The sequence below is a fragment of the Macaca nemestrina genome, chromosome 10 (assembly GCF_043159975.1).
Source record: "Macaca nemestrina isolate mMacNem1 chromosome 10, mMacNem.hap1, whole genome shotgun sequence".
NCBI classification, from domain to species: Eukaryota; Metazoa; Chordata; class Mammalia; order Primates; family Cercopithecidae; genus Macaca; species Macaca nemestrina.
Genome location: NC_092134.1, coordinates 43,575,058 through 43,599,490, shown reverse-complemented (window position 1 = coordinate 43,599,490; position 24,433 = coordinate 43,575,058). Strand labels below are relative to the sequence as shown.

At 36.7% G+C, this 24,433-nt stretch overlaps 1 protein-coding gene across 7 annotated transcripts in view; it reads right to left on the bottom strand.

Annotated features, from left to right (window-relative positions):
* The window catches only part of LOC105483759 (ATPase plasma membrane Ca2+ transporting 1), a 117,901-nt gene that overhangs the window by 43,643 nt on the left and 49,825 nt on the right, over window positions 1-24,433 (bottom strand). For all 7 annotated transcript variants that reach the window (XM_071071324.1, XM_011744735.3, XM_071071322.1 and 4 more), the window contains exons 2-5: window positions 23,569-23,997; window positions 10,461-10,658; window positions 2,977-3,231; window positions 2,762-2,887 (exon numbers count right to left, since the gene is read on the bottom strand). In XM_071071324.1, coding sequence (XP_070927425.1) covers window positions 2,762-2,887; window positions 2,977-3,231; window positions 10,461-10,658; window positions 23,569-23,776 — 787 coding nt within the window. In that variant the 5' untranslated portion in view covers window positions 23,777-23,997. The remainder of the gene's footprint in view (window positions 1-2,761; window positions 2,888-2,976; window positions 3,232-10,460; window positions 10,659-23,568; window positions 23,998-24,433) is intronic.

The window sequence follows — 24,433 nt, the reverse complement described above, 5'->3', positions numbered from 1 at the left end:
GCTGGAATTACAGGTGCGAGTCACCGTGCTCAGCCTGAAGGTTATACAACTATTAAATGTCAAGGCAAATATTCAGTCCAGTTCTGTCAGAGGATAAAGAGTATATTCTTCTTTAGTTATAATGCTGAGAAGTTTGCTTACAGTTCTCCAACTTGTACATCCACATCTCTATATTTTTCCTGATTCACTAAAAGGCTTCTAATCCCTCTAGTCTAATCTTTTTGTTAGTTTTAAGGAGGCTTTAAAGCAACTTTTTTTTTTTTTTTTTTTTTTACACTAAAGTCTACTTTACAGTTATCACTGATTTGTATTTTATTTCGTCATTTACAACCTTCTGGAGCATAGTGAACGTAGCATCTACCACAATCTTATGTACCAAGTTGATGCTCAAGGAATATTTGCTAAGTACATTCATAATATATATGTACTTACTCAAGCATTTAAGAATCTATATTTGGCTATTAATTACTGAGTAACTCACCCAAAATTGTTTTTTAGGCTTCTGCTTTCTTGCTTTTAAAAATCTATATTGATTATTTCACTAGTTACTAGCTTCTTTGCCAGTGAAAGTGCAGGGAAAACAAGAAATACAATTCAAGATAGTGAAACAGTAAGTATTATGCATAACAGACAACTTATTTCTTTTAACAATTCTGGTTTTTTCCAGACTCCAATGTTTTAGGTTCTATTTTGCCTTACCACAGGTAATCAGATGTTGGCAATGAATGTGCTCAGGCAAAGTAAACAGTTTTAAGTCTTGGTCATATCCCCACCACTAACTGAATACTGCTTTTAAAAATCTAAACTTAAGAAGCCAAGAACAGCAGTCAGAGATGGCATCATGAGAGTAAATTTAAAAATAAATGCATGTCATGCTTTTTAGTACATTTTTGGAATAGGGAAATAAATGCAGAAAAACTTTCCCACCCATACTGTGATAAGGGACTCTACAAAGTTATTTCAGTCTTTTCTTAAATGTGGGAAATTTATAGAGTTCTCCTGGTATACTTGGTGTGTCAGGAACCTGAGTCTACACAAAGCTTACCAGTCATCTCCGTTAAAACAGAAAGGATCAAAGTTCAGTTAAAGGAAATCAACCTGAAGAGCTAAGCACTATGTAAATAAGTGAGATGTACATAAAAGTCCATGCACTATACATAGCAAACAGGAGACTATCTTAATTTGTTACACATTGTGGTCTGGTTAATCTGTGATGGTAAGGTATGATTAGATAGCTTCCCTCTCCTTTGGAAAGGTTATAGATTTTATTTGGTTAACATTAACTACAATTTCTTAGAAGCACAGCAAGGTAAGTAGAATGAGTTAATACATTATACTTATATATCCAAGTTCTTTCTGGCTATTTGGTATAAATTACAAGCACACGAATACAAAGAAAAATCCAAACAGGGTGTGAATGTTCTAAGTGGCACAGGATACTGAAAGTATACACATCTCAAGATTTTTTTTTTTTTTTTTGATGAAACGTAAGTCTGTATTAGAATTGGAACTTTTATCCTATTTATAATGGTGTTTATAAGTGTAATTACTCTGATTTTTTTGCAATAAGACTTTCCAGCCAATATAAATGTGTCTGGTTCTTCGCAATAGGCTTCTTTTGGTATGCATTTATAAATCTTAAAAAGTTATGGTTAAACTTAGGTTTTGCTTCAAAGTTGTGATTCTAACTTAATTGACCCTTGAGGATATCACAGGTTTGACTCTGGTTTCAGCAGCAATCATCTGACAATGTATAAAATGTTGACAATCTATCAACATCTGATAATGACAGAAGACTTCATGTAGAAGGCTACATTTGGCTTTCCCAAAACTGTAGTATAAATTCAATCTAACAAGTACAGTTCTGATCGACAATTTCATAAATTCCATATAGAATACTGAGAAATTAAGAACAGGAACCTTAGAACCTAAAAGTTAAAAGAATTAATATGATTTGGGGGTCAATTTGTGATATTATAGCTTTCTCTCATTCAGTGTTTTGCAAGCGAACTTGTAATTTTTCCCACCACCCTTCCACTTCATATTTACTTAGTTCAACTTAGTTCAAGCTGTAACAATGAGGTTATTACAAGAGCCTGCCATGCTATCACCCTCCATTTCAAACAGTATCCTCACCTACCCTTCCCTTTTCCAATCCTAGAACATATCTCAACCATTTGCAAATTCAATTCTGACTAGATGGAGGTGTGACTGCTAGACCTACTGTTGGTTAGTCATATAATACTAAATAGTTTATATCTCAAACTCATTCTTCAGCAGTTAGATGAAGGAGTTGGATTAGGTAAACTTTAAGGATTTTACTAGTTCTTAAGAAAAAAAATCTGTCCTTTGTAGAGCATCACAGAGAATTCATTAATTTGCTTTAAACATATAATCATTCTTTAATTTTATACTTCAATAGGCATTAAAAATAGTCATGATACAGAATAACACACCAATTCAATAGATATCAATAGGCCTATATTGCAGTTTTATCATTGCACTAGCATGAATACTGAATCTCAAATCTCTTGATTTTTTGGACTCTAGTCCCTCATTTGCAAAATATACCTCTGCATTCAAAGATTTCTAATGTTTTTGTCAGCTTACCAAAAAAAGTCTAAAGGATTACAACAGTAGAAGGTAGCATAAAATACAGATTCCTCTTTATATTATTGACTCTTAGGGAAATGGTGTTTGCTGACAATGGTACATAGTTGCGAAAGAGGAAAGTGTTCAAAGATATAAAAGAAATTTTTACCTGATAGAAGTAAGGGATCCTTATCTAAAGACTTTTTAACATGATCTGATTCACCAGTCAATGAGCTTTCATCAATTTTAAGATCGTTGCCTTGAATAAGTATGCCATCAGCTGGAAGAAGATCACCTAAAATAAAAAGTAATGATATACTAAACTATAAACAAGATTACAGTAATTTTATGTTTAGTGTCAGATGTATTGCTCTTTTTACTTACCATATTTCACTTGAGCAATATCTCCAACAGTAATGTCAGCTACAGGTATTTGAATGACCTGACCACCCCTGATGACAGTGAACTTCTGTTCTTGTTCAATTCGGCTCTGCAAACCTCTAAACTGTTTTTCCTTACTCCAGTCATTGAAAGCTGTTACTAACACCACACACACTACAGACAAGAGGATTGCCGCTCCTTCAATCCAACCAGTTTCACCTTCACCTTCTTCCTCCCCAACAGAAACTTCTCCACAAACTATTTGGAAAGAAAGAAAATGCTTATCAAAAAGATTCTGAATTGATGACAACATACATATAATAACTCTAAATCATATTTTTGTGTTAATTATGTTTACTTTATCAATTTTACTTATAGCAATAAATACTTTATTAAATTCAAAGCATTCCGTAAGAACTCTATGTCACTTTCAAGTTCCCTGCTTCTGAGATTCTCAATCTCAGGAGAGGGAGGCAGTCTAGGTAGGTTACTAGTTAAGAGTAAGGACACTGAAGGAGATGAAATATCAGTCCTAAGGCAAGTTACTTATTTTTGAGACTTGGTTTCTTCATCGTCAAATTATGATACCACCAGCTATTCCAGAGTTATTGTGAGGATTAAATGTGAGGATACCGGTAAAGTAGGTACAGCAGTGGCTAAGGCTTTCTTCACACTCAACCAAGGGCTAGCCATATTAATTATTACATATGACAGACAAGATATACATGAAAAGTTAGTATTATGTGAAACCCAAGAATCATGCTTATTTACTATGTCATTTTTACTGAACTGTGATCAAAGCTTGGCTTTTATAACATGAAAAGTTAAAGTGCTACTTGTTATTCCAACCATTTGAGCACATGCTAGGTGCCAGACACTATTTTAGGAGACAGAAATACAGTAATGAATAAGACACACAAGCTCTCTCTCCTCATGGAATCCATACTCAGACTGGGGACGGTGTATGAAGAATTCAGGTAACAATACACAAATAAATAATTTACACAAATAATTTTACGTATCGACAAGTGCCATGAAGAAAAACATAGTGATGTGCTATTAAATAAGAAAGAGGGATAACTGAGGTTCAGTGAACAGAGAAGACCCCTTTGAGGTATCCATGACATGTGAACTACAAAACAAATGCTCGTAGAGAACCAGCCATATAAATCTAAGAAAGAAAGAAAAAAAAATTCAGAGAGAGATTAAAGTCAGTACAAATGGCAGAAAAGAGATCAGAAAAGGATTGGGGAGGTGGCGGGGGGAGGGGGAGAATGAGCCAAAACTCTATAGTCAATAATGGTGAAGAATAACAGAACAGTGCTTTTTGACTTCAGGCTGTAATCTAGTTGTGAGTCCAAAATCAATTCAGTGGCTCATGACCAGCATTCTGAAAAATGAAACAAATCAAAATAGAAAGGACATATATGTACTAAGGATAAGTGTTACTTCCTGAAACGCTGATTACTTATAAATTCACATGAAGGAATACAGGCTTCTGGGTTGCTATGTGAAGTTATTTCTTTATGAATTGAACTGAAATGTCTGAAAGCCACTGGTTCTCTTGAAACAGAAAGCAGGAGGATTATTCAGAAGAAAAGAAGGAGTAAATAAATGACACTAGAAATTATTAAAGCGTGTTCTAGCATGGTGAGCACAGATTGAAGAAAACATCTGAGGTGTGAGGGCGCTGACTAAAAAGCAATCTGGGAGGGAAGACAGGGAATGAAGTAAGATCAGTTGGGGATGAAATGGAAGACTTGATGTGAACAGTTACAAAAAATATCCTGAGAACCACAAGCAGGATTCAATTGTCGATGTGAGGTACAAGCAGGATAATCCAACAGAACCCCCTCCAACCCAAATACCAGAATTTCTATTTTAATTATTTTCAAGCTCAAGAAATCACCATGTGTCATTATGTAAAATAACCAGTTAAGTGATTTTAAGATTTACATTCGGTTTAACAGTCAAGGCTGTAAGAATGACTCTCCCCGCTCCATTCTTCCCTCTAGCCAGAAGACAGGAGATTAACTCCGAATTAGAGCAACTCTGGACTCAGGATCACATGATAGAACACCATATGCTGACCACTTTCACCAACTTGGAAACAGCTAACATATTATCCAAGTGAAGCATTTTACTGGGTTTTGATGTCATTTATTACACAAAAAATGCAATACTTTACATACAAAAACAACAGATTGACATCAGACAATGGAATTTACCAGTCATATTTTAACAAATACCTTTGCATAACTGGTGGGTATCATGAAAATGAGTATGATTTAGTAACTACACTTTTCCCACTTGGATTTATATAATGTTATGTTTCTTTTTAGCTATGAGACATTAAAGCCAATTTCTGAAATTAATCAAACTTAGACCTAAATCAGGTTAACAATAATGTTTTATGGCTACAAGAAAAAACCAAACGTTAAATTTTATTTTATTTTTTTATTTTTTTGGAGACAAAGTCTCACTTTGTTGCTCAGGCTGGAGTGCAGTGGTGTCAATGTGGCTCACTGCAGCCTCAACCGCCTGGGCTCAAGCAATCCTCCTACCTCAGCCTCCCAAGTAGCTTAGACCACAAGGCGCATGCCACCATGCCCAGCTCATTTAAAAAATTTTCTGTAGAGATGGGATCTCGCCACATTGCCCAGGTTGGCCTTGAACTCCTGGCCTCAAGCAATCCTCCCGCCTCAGCCTCCCAAAGTGCTGAGATTACAGGTATGAGTCACTGTGCCCAGCTTTATCTTTTACTTTCAATTTCTATTTTTTCTATATGCTGAAAATATACAAATTATATATAGTTATAAATATAATTAATAAATGCATCATTTGGAGGTATGTGCTCATTTTTTCCCTGATAGAGTAAATAACCAAAAAAGTTTAAAGACCAACGCAACAGAGGTTAAGGAGGGGAAAGAATTACGGACAATTATACAATTTTCAGCTCTAAATGTGACATGGATATCCACCATTAAACTACTGAATATTTCCAAAGAGAAATGGAAACAAATTAATGACATATTTCATTTCATGTATAGTTCTCTATATCACATGGATAAGACCAAAACAATCTTGAAATAGATAGTACAAAATATAAATCCTTTCCTACTGACAATGATTACAAATTTTTAGAGGAGTTATAGGGGAAAAAGGATCAAAGTTACAAACTGACAATAGCTTACAGTTATATATATGTATAAATATATAAAGAATTTTAACAATGTTTTCAGTAAAGTCCAAGCTCAAATATAATAATAAAAATCTGTATTATCAAAGGTGTTCTGTTGTAAATATATTCAACTGAGAGACATGCACAATCTAAATTCAGTCAATACTCTCTACCACAAGGCAAATATTCCATGTTAAAACCTCCTAGTTGAGCTATTCCTTGGGTGATGTATCAAGTTTGTACATTAATAGTATAGAGAAATAGTTCTCAAAGTGCTGTCGTGAAACCTGAAGGGGATTCCTATTTTCATAATTTGAAGACATAATTATTGGCCTCATATTTCATTAATGTATAATTTTCTAAAGATTATGTTGCATGTGATAATGTGACATAATCAATACAGAAACAGGAGAACCGAGCTATCTTCAATTAAGCTGGGCATTAAAGAGATATGACACCACTCTTTACATTATTTCATTTAAAAATTCATTACTGGGGGAACACTTTTCATCAAAATGCTATCTATGTGACTATACAATAGATTATTATCTAAAAATGCATTGATAAATATTTTGTCCAGCTTTACTGCAGTATGATTGATAAAACTGCATATATTTAGGGTATATGACAAAATATTTTGATAGGGGTATATACTGTGAAAAGATTACCACAATCGTTAACATATCCATCACCTCATATAGTTACCTTTTTTTGTGGTGAGAAGACATTGATAAATATTCAAAAATTTTTCCATTTTAATTTAGAATATACGAAATATTTACAGGAATAATTCACATAATCAAAAGCTCTTTGGAGTCCTAAATACTTCAAGAGTTTGAAGAGGTCTTGAGACCAAAAAGTTTGAGAACCCCTGTTAAGTGCAGATACCAGTAACTATAGATTTATTTATGGTTTGGGCTACAGCATATATTTTTACATTAAATAATATTAGTAAGACATTTTGATCATTTAGATTTCTATGACTGTAGATTTACAAATAGATTTCTTTTAAGCAAGTTACTACACCTCAGTGTTGACATGTAACATGACAAAAAGATACACATAGTGTACTAATAAATGATTTTTTAAAATGCAAGGCTGGGAGCGCTGGCTCACGCGTGTAATCTGAGCACTTTGGGAGGCCGAGGCGGGCAGATCACCTGAGGTCAGGGGTTTGAGACCAGCCTGGCCAACACGGTGAAACCCCGTGTCTACTAAAAATACAAAAATTAGCCAGGCATGGTGGCGCATGCCTATTGTCCCAGCTACTCAGGAGGCTGAGGCAGCAGAATCACTTGAACCTTGGAGGTGGAGGCTGCAGTGAGCCAAGATAGTGCCACCGCACTCCAGTCTGGGCAACAGAGTGAGACTCTGTCTTAATATATATACTGTCTCTCTCTCTATATTATATATATATATATGTCTCAATATACGTATTTTATGTATATGTCTCAATATACATATTTTATTTTATATATATAATAAAAATAAAAAATGCAAATACCAAATAACTTTTCACCATGGAACAAAAAATCTTTATATGTTTCATTAAGAACTTCTAGTGAACTCTGACTCTTCTAAAAGGGCCTTACAACACCGACAGCTCTAGATTATCTTCTCAGTTGGATTTTAATACCTGTATCTCCTTTAACAAATTTAGGAAAGGACCTGTCACTACATCTTACAAAGGAAGCAGTCTGAATTCCAAAAAGATTTGTCCTGGACCTTGCTGGTAATAAACTCCACTTCTTGAAAGTATTTTTCTTTTGTTTTCTAAGAAAACTAAATTGTTCAAAGTAAAAAGCTTTTATTAATCTGCTAACTCAATTCTAGAAAACCAATACCCAATATTCGATAGTGAGAGCTAGATAGGAGGAAAACTGAAAAAAATCAGCTGTATGTTGCTTAAGATGATATGACCCCCCTTTTCAGATACACACATATACCTATGAACCATCATACATTTACATATATGAGTGCTCATAGACACATGGACACATATTTAAAATCTTAAAGGATTTGGGTATAGCAAGAATCTCTAAGAAGTGGGATTTCTACTTTGGGAGGCCGAGGCGGGCAGATCACAAGGTCAGGAGTTCGAGACCATCCTGGCTAACACGGTGAAACCCCATCTCTGCTAAAAATAAAAAAAATTAGCCGGGCGTGGTGGTGGGCGCCTGTAGTCCCAGCTACTTGGGAGGCTGAGGCAGGAGAATGGCGTGAACCCGGGAGGCGGAGCTGGCAGCGAGCCACTGCACTCCAACCTAGACGACAGAGCGAGACTCCATCTCAAAAAAAAAAAAAAAAAAAAAAAGAAGTGGGATTTCCAGTGAATATTATTTTTATTTGGACTGTCTTCGCCCACCCCCATTATTATTTTTAAACAGTAAAATAGGTACTACTTATTTAGTAAAAATAAATAAAAGTTTAAAAATAATTTAGCTCAACACTGACAAGAATATTGTCTAAATCCCTTCTTATCTATAGTGATTTTCAACCAGAGGCAACTTTGCTCCCCATGGGACACACAGCAAAATCTGGAGATGTTTTTGGTTGCCTCACTTGGGGTGGAGTGCAGGATGAATACGGCGGCAAAGAATTTTGTCGCTCAAAATGTCAGTCGTGCTGCTGCTAAGAAACTTTGAACTATACTAATCTCAGATAAACTGGTTTATGCTGTGTCCAAATTTCTTTAAAGAGAAAGAATACAATTTTACATGAGCCTAGGTACATCTTTTAAATAATTACATAATTATTGATAGAGTTTGGATGTTTGTCCCCTCCAAATCTCATGCTGAAATGATCCCTAGTGTTGAAAGCAGAACTTAGGGGGAGCTGTTTGGATCATGGGGGTGGATCCCTCATGAATGGCTTGGTGCCCTCCCCATGGTGATGAGTTCACACAAGAGTTGATCCTTTAAAAAGCCTGGCCCCTCCAGGCCACCTCTTGCTCCCTCTCTCTCCATGTGTTCTGCCTGCTCCTGCTTCGCCTTCTGCCATGACTGTAAGCTTTCTGAGGCCCTCACCAGAAGCAGATGCTGGCACCACGTTTCCCGTACAGCCTGCAGAACCTTTTCTTGTAAGTTAGTCAGTCTCAGGTATTCTTATACAGCAATGCAAACAGATTAACATAATTACCCTACCGAACTTTTAGAGTTAGCAAGTATCTCTTCACAACTTGAAAGGGTATAGGAATGAAGCTTTCACAAACAAAAATATTTTGGTGAATCAGCCTTTTGATACATAAAATACTATCGGTTTATTTTATATTATAGCTACTTAAATATAGTAACCAAAATGCATGCTAGATTTCCTACCAGTTACATAATCTACCAGCAGAACTATTAATTTGAAATAAATTTTTTAAAAGGCAGAAAAAGAAATTTAAAAGAGAAAGGGACAGAAAGATAGGAGGAAAAAACATTTGTAGGTACACGTTAAAGCAAATCTACCACGCCATAATGGATTTCTCTGTTGGTTACGATACTCTGCACAGGTTGAGTATCCCTTTTCTGAAATGCTTGGGATCAAAAATGTTTTAATTTTTTCAGATTTGGGAATATCTGCATATATATAATCAGATATCTTGGGGATGGAACCCAAGTCTAAACAAGAATTTGTGTTTCATACACAGCTTATACACATAGCCTAAAAGTAATTTTATACAATAATTTAAAAATAATCTTGTATATGAGACAAAATTTGTGGTAAGTACTTATGTGTGGAATTTTTCCACTTGTGGCATCATGTCGGCACTCAAAAATTTTGAATTTCAAAGCAGCTCAGATTTTCATACTAGCAATGTTCAACCTATAGTATAATGGCAAGGAAATTTTCTATAATAGCAAGGAAATTATTCAAATAGTGTATATAGCAAAACACTTTAAGAACTTGACTAGTAATGCATTTGGGAAGAGAATAGAATTTTGCTTTCATAATGACATTTTCCAAAAGAAACCAAAAATTAAAAACTAAAATTGTTTCATAGTATAGTGTTCTAAAAAACTTAAAAACTGTGATAGCAAGGACCATGTCATATACGTGGCACAGGTCTGTGCCAGACACATAGTAAGCATATATGGATAGGTTATTTCACCTCTGTGCCTCACTGTAAAAGGGAGGTAACACAATCTAATTCATAGGTTTACTGTGAAAATTATCTGAGACAATATACTTAAAGTACTTAGAACAGTGCCTAGCACATAGCAAACATCAATAAATGCTGGCCAGCTATTATTATGCATTAACTAAATGAATTAGCTGAGCTAGCATCAGACATGTCTTTTTTTTCCCCCCATTTACTTACGTGCATTATCCCCTTCTGGAGGCTGATAAAAAGAAAGGCCCAATGATACTATGGCTGCAATTTCTAATATAATTAAAGTGACATCTTGTAATGCTTCCCATACTAATTGAAGAAAGGTTTTTGGCTTTTTAGGAGGTATAAAATTCTTTCCAAACACTGCTTCTCTTCTTTCTAAATCTGCAGGGTTTCCACTTAAACCTAATAAAAAGAAACAAATTTCAGTGAATAGTTTTACTTCTTACAAATGAAAATATATATTTTTATTCAAAATACCTTAACTCATCACTCTAGATTGTAATTTCTAAGACCCTACCAAAATGTTTACTTTCATGCTTTAAGTGTACAGAATTTAAATCACTGAAAAACATGTGCAGGTCTTTAAAAGAACACTTTAAGTAGATAAGTCAGGACTGGACTAAGAATTTTCACTTTCCCAACTGCTTATTTTTGTTTGTTATTTTGCTTGTTGGTTTTCTGGGGACAGAGTCTTGCTCTGTCACCCAGGTTGGTGTGCAGTGGCACAATCTCGGCTCACTGCAACCTCTGCCTCCCAGGTTCAAGCGATTCTCCCACCTCAGCTTCTCGAGTAGCTGGGACTATAGGTGCATGCCACCATGCCTGGCTAATTTTTGTATTTTTAGTAGTGACAGGGTTTCCCCATGTTGGCCAGGCTAGTCTCGAACTCTTGACCTAAGGTGATGCACCTGCCTCAGCCTCCCAAAGTGCTGCGATTACAGATGTGAGCCACCATGCCCAGTCAACATTGCTTATTTCTGATCATACTATCTTATACCATCTTGTATATGTTAGCAATCAGAACTGTTATGACAGTTCGATGGTTTTCATATTGGAGTTAAACATTTCCCCGACCTTAGGATATTGCCCTCACAAAACTGGGAAGTTTATATATAAAAATATATATATACACACACACACACACACATATATATACACACACACATATATATATGTATGTATATTTGGCTTAGTTATATAGATATAGACATAGATTTGGTTTAGTTATTGCACCCTGGACAACAGTGAAAGGCTGATTTTTTTACTCTCATTTGCTGAATAACAGTGAAAAGTTAATCTATCACAAGCTCTAAAGGCTTCTCTAAAATGTCTCTGTTAGATTGATAAAAGATTCGCAAAGTCACATTAACAGGATACTTAGGATGATCTTTCTTAGAAGTGATAGGTGGTGCTATTGAATGTACCTATTGTCACTTAAGGTAAAAGGTATATTGTAGGACATATACTGTATGATGTAACATTTATTGTCTAGACTATGGAATTAGAAAGATATGAGGAGGTTAAGACAGAGCTAGTGGGATGAACATCCATTTTGCCATTCCTACACCCTACCGAGTAAGTCTTTAACCTTGTTGATCCTGTCAAACCCAGATATATCCCGATTAGTTAATGCAAAGTGTGTACATATGTACATTATTGTGGGAGTGTAACAGTACAGGCAGCAGTGACAAATGGTATTTTTCCTTAGTCTGTGTAAGAATGCTAGAGAAGCCAGGCACAGTGGCTCACGCCTATAATCCCAACACTTTGGGAGGCCGAGGCGGGCAGATCACCTGAGGTCGGGAGTTCGAGACCAGCCTGCCCAACATGGCGAAATCCCATCTCTACCAAAAACACAAAAATTAACCAGGTATGGTGGTGGGTGCCTATAATTCCAGCTGCTCAGGAGGCTGAGGCATGAGAATCGCTTGCGCACAGGAGGCCGAGGTTGCAGTGAGCCAAGATCACGCCACTGCACTCCAGCCTGGGGAAAAGAGCAAGACTCTGCTTCCGAAAAAGAAAGAAAGAAAGAAAAAGAATGCTAGAGAAGAAGGCAGAGATAAACAGGTTAATATCATTTTTAACTTCTCATATTAAATCTAACTTCAATTTGTGTTTTTGGCAAGAGCCTATTCCAAGAGAACATCAAAGGAGGAAGACAGGAAAACAGCAGATTACTGTAAGACTCTCAGCTTTAAGTGCTTTAACTATTAATCTCACTGCTCAGGCAGGCAAAGAGTAGAAGAGGGAATATAAATACATTATTAGAATAAATAATGAGAAACGAACATATAGCTTTAAAGTAATTATCTACTTCATTGAAGGATTCAACAAGATTCAAAGATTTCAGAAAACTATCTCACTAGCAACTGCCCATACTGGGCAGTACTGAAAGTATTTTAGATTTCTCAGTTGGAAAAAAAAAAAAATAGACTTATCAGTTGAAAGCTTCCAAAGAGCTCTAATCTTTCAGAGTCAATGGAAAGCAAGGCAGCAAAGGACTGCAGTAATAAGGATGAGATTAGTCTATGGGTAGGTTTGTCTTATCTTGTGTTTGAATGCTCTTACTAGCAAAAAGAAAAAAAAATGGAGATAGTGGTTGTATCAGCCTAACTCACAGTGTATAAAGACTACCATTTACTGAATACATATGACATACCTGTAACACCTGATAATTATCACCACTAAAAAATAATTGGCCAAATCTTAACTTATATTGGTTTTAACAGGGACCAATATTTTGTTACCACTGAAAAGAACAGTCACAGAGCTAAAGATAGCTTTAAAACATATCTTGAAGAGAGTATGGGAAGTAAAGGTCTTAAATGCTATTGTAATTCCTCTAAACTACCAACACACACAAAAGCACACACCTAGGACACTACACCAATAAAACTATCTGGTACAGGAAGTAGAAGACCTAGGTTCCAGTTCACCTACTGAAATCTTGTGCAAGTCACTTAACTCTTTGGGGGTCAAGGGAGGGCACTAATATCAGCTGGCCAAACTTACAAGGTTGTTTTGAAGAACCAAAAGAGAAGGTATACACAGTTCATAAATCATAAACAGGCCAACTCTTAAGTAAGTGGAACACCAATTATAAACTGACTAAACACTAAAGTAATGTATTAATTCAATTTGAGGGACAATTAATTTCTATTAACAATAAACTTACACAATCTAAATATAATAAAACGAACAGTTTTGTAACAATAGTCTGTTTCCCAATAGATATTTACTGAATGTTTACTACTTCTAGGGATTGTTCTACATGCTGAGGAATCAGTGTGAACAAGAACATTCAATAAGTTTATACTATCCTGGAGGTAGACAATTAAAATAACTACAGACAAGTACAATGAAGACAATAAAAAAGGGCCACTAGAACTCTCTTACTGGGCTACTTTAGCCTTTCTAAGGAGCTAACATTTGGCTTCAGTCTGAACCTCCAGGGGTCAAGGGTGAGAAGACTTTCGAGCAGAACCTTCCCAGCAGCGCAAAAGCAAATACAAAGGCCCAGAGATCAAAACAAGATTAGAAGATTTACTAGCCAGAAGCAAAGCCACTGTAGCTAAAACCCAGTGACCCAGGAGGAAAGAAGAGAGGGTCAAAATGGAAAAAGTGACCAAAGGTAAGAACATAGGGGCTAGGGAGAGGAGAATGGCATTCTCACCTTAAAGTGCAGTGAAAACCATTAAAGCAGAGTGGTGGTAACTACTCTGGATTTTAGAAAAATCACATAAATTGCTATCTGAAGGAAACTGAAGAGAGCAAGAGTGAAGGAAAAAGGCCAGTTGGGAGGCTGTTGCTTATAAAGTATAGATGATAGTGCCTGAATTTCGGTTTTAGAAGTGGAGGCAGAAGGGGATAAGTGGATTTGTCAGGTATGTTGGAAGGAGATCAGACAACGTACTTAAGGATTGGATGTAGGATGAAAGGGAAAGGGTTTTTTTTTTTTTTTTTTTTTTTGCGAGGGGGCGGGGTCTCCAAGCACTTAAGTGAGTGGATGGTAGTCATATTCCAAGACAGGCGATTTTGAGAACTGAAGAATTAGGAGGAAAGGGGAGGGAGGAGTTAATGGTTCTGTTTCACAGATTTAAACAAAACAAGTGGAGGTGTCTAGTAGACAGCTGGCTCTCCATATTCAGAACTCAAGGAGAAGTCTGAGCCAGAGTCATCAATTATATTGATTCTGGAGCCACAAGCCCAATGAGAGCTCTCAGAAAGTTAAAGCAGATAAGAAGGGAACTAGGCTGAGGCTACAGCGCTGGAGCACCCAACACTGATGTTCAAATAGGGCAAGAGGAGTGCAAGGCACCTAAGAAGAAACAGCCAATGAGGGAGGCAAGGAAGGCAGGGGAAGGGGGAACGGAACAAAACAAAACATGTTCAGGTACTACTACAGAAGCCCAGAGACGAAAAGAGGTTTTAAAAAGATGATTTGGCTGACTATGGCAAATGATGTTAAAAGGCTGAGTAACAGACCAGAGAATGGAACACTTTCTTTCACTAGATAGAAGCTGATGACCTTGTAAGGAATATTCCAGTGCACTGGTGTGGAAGAAAGTCTGATTAGAAAAGAGCTGAACAGAGAGTGGGAATGAGCAAGTGGAGACAGTAAGTATAGATAACTTTTTCCAAGAGTGTGATTCAGTGGGCAGAAATAAATCAGTAAAGATGAGTTCAAGTGGGTTTTATTTGCATTTTGTTTTTTAAAAGTAAGTGACAGACATTAAGACAAGTGACTTAATGACAATGATCAAGTGGAGAAGACAACACTGATGATATAGGAGACGAAGGGTAATACCACAGGTATTCCTTCGAAGAGGCCAGAGGCCTTGGAATTCAGGGCTGTAATGTTTGTCTAATACAGATCCAAGAAGAGGCTTCTACTGTAAGGAGGGAGAAAGTAAAGTATGCGATACAGCTAAGCTGGTGGAAATGGCAAAGAAATTACTGGTCCTAGTTTAAAAAAATATAAATGATACCAAACTATTAGGAATAACTTATAAAACATATAATGAGAAATCTTCTGCCTAATTGGCTCAGTTAATTGTAGAGTAGTGGCAATGAGGCCAAGGTCATGCATGGAATTGATCTTCTTATGGCCCAGTTAGCTTCACAAAGAGAAAATACAACCAAAACACATCAAAAGTAGCCTCAGAATTATATGCTTTTAGGGTCTAACTCCATCACTGTTTGGAGTAATAAAAGTCTGTATTTGATCTATGACTAGATAATAGCTCAGAAGTACTGTCTTTATATTTGAAAAGAACATACTATAAAATAAAATATCATTTATATTAAGATCTTAATGTTTTACAAGAAAATGTAGCATCCCAATTGCAGGGACTAATAAAATTATGTCCCAATTTAGGAAATAAAGTGGGGGGAATTTACTGGAATGTTGGATGAAGGTAGATATAACTGACAATCTCAGTTAACACACAGCACATACTACAGTCTTATCAAATTCTGTACTAGAAATTTTGTCAGTATTTGTGCATATATCATATGTATATGTGTGTCTGTATGTGTTTATATTACATGTACATGTATGTATGTCTGTGATATGGTAAGGATGTTTATCCCTTCCAAATCTCATGTTGAAATGTGATTCCAAATGTTAGAGGTGGGGCCTAGTGGCGGTCATTGGATCATGAGGGTGAATCCTTCATGAACGGTTTAGCATCATCCCCTTGGTAATAAGTGAGTTCTTGCCCAGTAGGTTCATGCAAGATCTGGTTAAGAGTCTGGGAACTCCTCCTTCTCTCACTCCTGCTCTCATGTAATGTGTCTGCTCCTGCTTCACCTTCTTCCATGAGTAAAAGCACTCTGAGACGTCCCCAGAAGCCAGGGAGATGCCAGTGCCATGCTTCCTGTATAGCCTGCAGAACTGTGAGCCAATTAAATCTCTTTTCTTTATAAGTTACCTAGTCTCAAGTATTTCTTTATAGCAATACGAAAATGAACACACACAGAAAATTGGCACTGAGGTGTGGGGCACTGCTATAAAGATACCTTAAAAAGTGGAAGCGGCTTTGTAGCTGGGTAACAGGCAGAGGCTGGAAGACTTTGGAGGGCTCAAAAAAAGACAGGAAGATGAGGGAAAGTCTGGAAACTTCTTAAAGACTGGTTAAATGGTTGTGACTAAAATGCTGACAGAGATATAAACACTGAAGTCCAGGCTGACAAGTTCTCAGATGGAAATCAGAAACTTATTGGGAACTGGAACGAGGGTCACCCTTGTTATACCTTCGCAAAGAACTTGGCTGTATTGTGTCCATGCCTGAGGGATCTGTGGAAGTTTGAACTTAAGAGTAATGACCTAGGGTATCTAACAGAAGACTTTTCTCAACAGCAAAACATTCAGGAACTGGCTTGTCTGATTCTAACAGCCTACTATTAGACGCAGGAGCAAAGGAATGACCCGAAGTTGGAACTTATAATTAAAAGCGAAGCAGAGGGTAAAAGTTTGGAAAATCTGCAAACTGGCCCTGTGGTAGAGAAGGAAAACAAGTGGGCTGTGGTACAGTCACTTTCTAGAGAGATTAGCATGACTAAAAGAGAGCTGAGTGTTAATAGATAAGGCAATGAGAAAAAGGCCTCAAAGGCACTTCAGAGATCTTTGGGACAGCCCCTCCTATCACAGGCGCAGCAGTCTAGGTGGAAAGAATGCTTTCAAGGGCTAGGCCCAGGGTACAGCTGTCCTGCTTAGCTTCAGGACACTGCTCCCTGCATCCTGGCTGCTCTGGCTCCAGCCTTCGCTCAAAGGGTCCCAGGAATAGCTTGGGCCACAGCTCTGGAGGGCTCAAGCCATAAGCCTTGGCAATTCCTATGTGGTATTAAGTTTGCAGATACACAGAATGCAAGTGTGGCGGAGGCTTGGCAGTTTTCCCCTAGATTTCAAAGGAAATATCAGAAAGCCTTGGTGCCACAAGAGGGGCTCTGCCCCTAGGCACAGAGAAACTCCCCCACAGTGAAACTCCACTAGGGCAGTGCCAAGCAGAATTGTAGGGTTGGAGCCCCTAGAATGAGTCTCCACCAGGGCACTGCCTAGTAGAGCTGTGGGAAGGGGACCATTGTTTTCTAGATCCTAGAATGGTAGAGCCACTGGCAGTTTGCATCCTAACCCTAGAAAAGCCTCAATCACTCAACTACAACCTAAGAGAGAGCCATAGGGGCTGCACCTACCTTATAAAGCCAGAGGCTGAGCTGCCCAAGGCCTTGGGACTGCACCCTTTGTATCAGTGTGCCCTAGATGCAGAATATGCAGTCAAAGAAGATTGTTTTGGAACTTTATTGACTGTCCTTCTGGGGTTCAGACTTGTGGAGTCTACTGCTCCTTTCTTTTGGCTGATTTTTCCCTTTTCAAATGGGAAGGTATACCCAATGCCTATCCCATGACTGCATCTTGGAGTAAATAGCTTGTTTCTGATCTCACAGGCTCATAAATGGAAGGAACTCATCTCCAGATGAGATTCTGGACTTTGAACTTTTTAATTAATACTGGAATTAGTTAAAACTCTGGGACACTATTGAGAAAGCATGATTGTATTTTGAAATGTGAGAAAGACATGAGATTTGGGGGGGTGGGAGGCCAGGGGTGGAATAATATGGTTTGGATGTCTGTTCCCTCCAAATGTCATGCTGAAATGTGATTCCAAATGTTGGAGGTGGGGTCTAGTGGGAGGTGATTAGATCATGGGGGCAGATTTCTCATGGACAGTTTAGCACCATCCCCTTGGTGATAACTGAGTTCTTGCTCAGTTAGGTCACATGAGATCTGGTTGTTTAAAAGCGTCTGGGACCTCCCCCTTTTTTCTCTTGATCCCTCTCTCACCATATGATGTGCCTGCTTCCACTTTACCTTCTGCCATGAGTAAAAGCTCCCTGAGGCCTCACCAGAAGCCAAGGAAATGCTGATGCCATGCTTCCTGTACAGCCTTGCAGAACCATGAGGCCAATTAAACCTCTTTTCTTTATAAATTACCCTGACTCAGGTATTTCTTTATAGCAGTGCACAAATGGACTAACAGTCTGCATCATGGTGGACCTATAGCAGCAGCCAACCTGACTTTTCTAAGTGAGGGACACAGGAAAACGTGCAGACCAAGAAAGTACATAAAAATTTATGTTTATGTTTATTCTTCTTGGGAAACAATCTAATATTCTCATGATTTTCTCAATTTCAAAAGAGGAGGCGATCCCTTCCCTAACTGCAAATTTAAGAGACACTATTCTCAAGTCAAACTCACACATTCTTTCCCAAATGCCTACTATGTCACTGTGCACTAGGAATACAAAGGGAAATAACTCAGGATGCCTTTCCCTACCACTTGCCCTCAAAGAGCTCGTAGTTTAGTGGGGGAGACTGACAAGCAACCAGTTCAGCACTCTGGGTTGTGTGTGTTTTGGGCTTTCAAAACTAAAGCTCGGGAGAAAATCCTGGACCTAATTTCAGCAACCACCACTTAAAAGCTTAGTGTCTCATTTGCTTTCTTGCCCTTTACAGGTCCATGAAGCCATGCCTCTTACTGAATACCACTTGGCACCTGCCTTTAATTTTTATGAATTCATTTAAAAACATGAATTCCTTTTTTAATGTAGAACTCTCAATAACAAACATGATAGTAGGGCTGGAGGCCTATATACCAGAAACCCTATTATCAAAAAGTCTACCATCCAACATAAAATATAACATAGATAACACAGGACCACGAAGAGATGAAAGATATACCAAAAGCTAGTGTAAAAATATAAGGATCAAGGAATGTGATTTAGAATATGACTAAGAAAGTCAATGCAAGAAAACAACAAAGATACAGAAGAAAAAAAAAACTGTGAAAGTAATTTTATGTAGTTAGGATGTTAGAAGCAGGTTATTTTGGTATAAAAGTGCATTCTTGGATTTTGAGGACTAGAAGACAGATGCTTTCTCTAAGAGAGCCAAAAATATGAAGTTACAAGCCTCCATTCCAGTTCACCTTGCAATTTATATTTCCAATTTCTTTAGGAGTTAGGATGGTTAATCAGAACCACTGGGAAGTTTTTAATATGAAAATTACATCTGGTCAAAACACTTCCTAATGACCAGTATCACATGCATATGATATGCATACGATATTCTTCAAAACATATTGTTAGAAAACAAGTGATAAATGGGCAAGACAAAAAGGAATCACATAAATACAATTTATTGAATAGGGCATTCTTTTTGTTCTTGAGACAGGGTCTCACTCTTTTGTGGGATCACACATGGCTCACTGCAGCCTTGACTCAGGCGATCCTCCCACACTCAAGCGATCCTCCCACCTCAGCCTCCTGAGTAGCTGGAACCACAGGCATGTGTCACCACTCTTGGCTCATTTTTTTTTTTTTCACCTTATTTTTTAAATGTTGCCCAGGCTGGTCTCAAATTCCTGGGTTCAAATGATCCTCCCACCTCAGCCTCCCAAAATGCTAGGATTACAGGTGTGAGCCACCATACTTGGTCAGGGTATGTTTTTTAAATGAAGAACAAATTGATAAGCAGAACCTTAAACCAAATTTTTTTTCACCATGTAATTCCAAAATGTTTTTTCCCTATCAAAAATTACTATTGAGAAGACTGCGCTACCTCTTTCTTCATATTGCAACTCTTTTACAAGCTAAGTGAACTGAACTTTTATAACAGGCAACACACAACACGGTGGTTAAAGCATGGTCTCTGAAGCCAGAATAAGACTGGAGCCAGAGTGAGACTCTGGGTAAACTGTTTAACTTTTTTGTGCTGAGGGTTCTTTGGCTGTAAAATAAACTTGTTAAAATATTAACTTATTTTAATATTTTCAAGTGCTAATAGCCAATCTAGCACAAAAAAGTGTTATCTATCATAAGGATAAGCTATCATTTTTGTGGTTCTTGCCTAAGAAATGTCTTGGGTTGTTCCTCCATAATTTACAGAAATCCAATATTGACACCCCCAATATTTCTGATTTCCCTTCTCCACTCATTTTTTTAAAAAACATATCGCCAACACACTACACATTTCATTTAGTTGTCTTGTGAACTGTCTCCCCATGTGAACATGTGAAAATTAGGCAGAGATGTTTGTTTTATTCATGGATGTATACCCAGGGCCTAGAAAAATGCCTACTGCATGGCAGATACTAAAAAATACTACAAAATTTCAGCAATTCTAAGATGCACATATTCTTACATAAAGTCTCTAAAATTGTGATGATTTAATTATACACCGACAACTGCCTTGCAGTAACTGCCAGGCCCCACCACCTTTTTTAGCGGAAGTATATAAAACACAGGACAATCAATATCCTAAGTCTGAAGAAAGTATACGTCATCAATAAATGAATGAACTAAAGGGACAGGTAAGACAACTTCGGTTTTACCTAATTGAAATTCACGTACTTTGAAGAATCATTGTAATTCTCACTTTCCCTGATTATAAACAGGTTATTCTAACAAAAGAGTACTTGCTGTCTAGTTCATTTCCTTGGACATACAAACTCCTAATTGCTTATTCCTGGTCATGTTTCATTTATTACCATTTGTATGCTTGATCAGTGACAAAATGTTTCTGAGTGAATTATTTCTACTAAGTTAAACTAAAACTATGAAGATTCTTTGGAAATAACATTCTAGTGAAGGCTGCTGCTGTTTTTTTGAGACAGGGTCTCCCTCTGTTACCCAGGCTGGAGTGCAGTGGTGCAATCATAGCTCACTGCAGCCTCAAACTCCTAGGCTCAAGTGATCCTCCTGGCTCAGTCTCCTGAATAGCAGAGATGCATGTGCCACCACAATGGTTAATCTTTTTATATGCAGAGATGGGGTTTTGCTATATTGCCTAGGCCGGTCCTGAACTTCTAGGTTCAAGCAATCCTCCTGCCTTGGCCTTTCAAAGTGTTGGGATTACAGGTGTGAGCCACCGCACTGCTGTTTTCATTTGTATTTTCAACTGTAAATGTAAGTATAACGCTTAAAATGGCTTCCTTCACATTATTTTTAAAAGATCATTTCAAAAAAAAATTGTGTATATATAAACAGTGAGGACAATAGTTTATACAAATTTTAGCAAATATTAAATTCACAATACTAGGAAGAACATGAGCAAACACTTTCTACGAATTAAAGAGGGGATAATAATGCATGAATTTATCTAATAGCCCAAAGCAGCAACAATTCACATAGAATTCTGAGTGGTAAGTGGGTATTTCTAGAGATTATCCATAGCTTCCAACATACTGTCAAAAGGGTATATAACTATCCCCTTATCAAATTTTAAAAACCACTGTACTAGATGCAAAATTTTCAGTTAACTTAACTTCACTAATTAAACCAATTTAAAAGGCACCGCTCCAAATAACAGCATGAAAGAAACTGTAGTGCAAACTTATGAGAAACCATGTCTATAAAAATGAGAAGGCATTCTCATTTTCAAGTGGTGGGGTATTCAGTTATCGGAAGACAAGAACTTTGATTAATAGAGAAATGCAAGTTAGGGTTAGGGGAAGTACAGGTTAGGGGAAGTACAGTTCAGTGAAGATTTGAAACTAAAGCTCAATATTGCTTTTATGAAGAAACTATGTTGTTCTATTGAGGGCTCCTTACTGTTAGTGTTGCCTATCAACTTGATGATAAAACCATGAGATTTTAATGGTTAAGCTGAATTAACAGATCTACCAGCTGAGAACAACATACTAATGTACAAATCTCTAAGATGTTATAATAACTCAAAGTCAGTTTGCATAATGAATAAGCTTCAAATTTTGTCAAATTACTGTCTATTAAAGTCCATGGGAACTGTTTCTGATACTCTTAGTTATACCTTAGGTATGCAATCAATTTTGTCAAATTACTGTCTATTCAAGGCCATGGGAACTGTTTCTGATACTCTTAGTTATACTTTAGGTATGCAATCAATTTTGTCAAATTACTATCTATTCAAGTCCATGGGAACTGTTCCTGATACTCTTAGTTATACCTTAGATATGCAATACCATCTTAATGTATTAATAGTTGGGATTGATCTTGTAGTAATCAAACCCAACTACATTAAAATGGTATAACATATCTAAGGTATAACTAAGAAGCTGATGCTTCTAGTGGTTCCAATTTGAAAAGATCCAGAAAACCTTGAAGAGTTAACAGGTCTTGCAGGAAAAGAACATATTCCAAATAGTCTAAAGAAGCCCTGTTGGGACACGTGTGAATACTGACTCTGGCTTCCTCAAGATCATGCTACTTCAGAGAAATCAAAGTTGAATGAATTACATAGGTTACAAAGGTTTTAAATAATTTTAAAATATAATTTAAAGTTACTTAATTTTGTAAAAGCCTTTTTGCTATTACATTAAATATCATCTAAGCAATAGCATGGCATTAAATGTTTCAGGAAATGAAGAAAAATACTTTTGCTTAATTTCTCTAGAACTGGCTTTGGAATATATACTAATATACTTTAAAATTTTACATTAATAATTTCTCATCTTTAATAAAATAAATTGTAATCCCCATTCATCCTCATAAGTGTCCCTTCCCAATTCTGCCTTTACAATTTGGAAATGCTTTCCAGAAATGTCCTAACCTTAATTTTATGTTCAATCTGATTAATTTATAAAAGGCAACCTTCTGAAATCATTTCAAAGACCATAATGCCAGAAAGTTATAATGAATTTTCCTTTTTGATTCTCAAAAAGAAAAACCTGCCACAAATACAAATTTATGAAACCAAAGGCTTCTGTGAAAACAGGGATATTCAACATAATTCAAAGACTGAAAACTAGTTTTATTAAAAGAAATGTCTGTTAGGTGAAAAACTAACTTCTGTCTAATCTAGTTCATTTGCTTTAGGAACTCCTGAGCTAATTATTAAAGGTTAGGTTAAGCCTCATAAGCTAAAACCAACTCAATCAGCTACTGACAGTGACAACTATTTTAAGCCACCCAGCAAAATGAAGGATAGTGATCTGAGAGTTTATTTCCACCAAATCCCTGGGAGGCATCCAAGCCTGGTTCCATCCTTTATAGCTCAAAGGGAAGACAATCTTTTTATCATAAACAGGCAGCAGTAGTATGTATAATGGAACAAAATATTTCATCCCGCCAATCTAAAACATATAAATTAATTTGCAACATTTATGTGTTATTATAAAAATACTTTACCTGTACTAATCTGATAACCCATTTTTAATGTCACTATAATTATCTCATAATCATACAATCACCAACATAATATAAGCATGCTTATTTTTAAGCCCAATATATAGAACTCCTTGCACAAAGAACCAAAAACAAGCATAATAAAACTCACCTTCATTGGGAGATGTTTTCAATTTGGTGCAAATTCCATAGACATCTCCATAGCTTTCCTGTATTTTTCGTAATGCATCTGTGGACCTGAGCTCCATGAGAGCCCGCAGCTCTGCGAGCGTAATTCCAAAGTCTCCATCATGATTAGCTTCCTTCAAAGAGTTTTTCACACCACTGTAAGCAACTGAGTTGTTTGCCATGTCGCCCATTACAAGTATAATATATCAGAAGGAAAATGTTTCCCAAAAGAATTTAATTTTCACTTGATGTATTTCCAAGATGAAAATCTTTTAAATAGGAAAATCTTTCTTAAACCAAACACTCATTGTATGACTTTGTAAAGCAGCATCAGCAGCAACATTTCCCAGAGAAGTATCTTGACCTTTGGCCCATGACTAGTTTCTCCGTATCAATCATGAGATGTACACATCTGTAAGAAGAAAATATTTAAAAGTTAATAAAATCTATCTTAAGAGTATTATGCACATAAGCATATTTTCTAAATGTCATCAGGTAGCTAAAGTACATTATTTAATAACATAAATAGTTTTGAACTTCAGTCTTGTGCTTTTAAAGTGTTTTGCATAACAGATCAAAGTACAACTTTTAAATAAATTGTGTATCAAAAGACATTAGATTACATCAACATTAAATGAAACTGCACTTCACATGACTGAATTTTATGATCCACTCAGCATTAGTGTTATTGTTCCAGGCATTATGCTAGTTGTTTTAAATTCATTCTCTCACTTAATCATTACAATTTAATCCCATGAAGTATGACTCCTTCTTCTTCTACTGAGAAGAGCAGACTTCAAGAAAGTGAGTTTTCTGCCCAGCTAACAAATGGTTGAAATGTCTGAGGT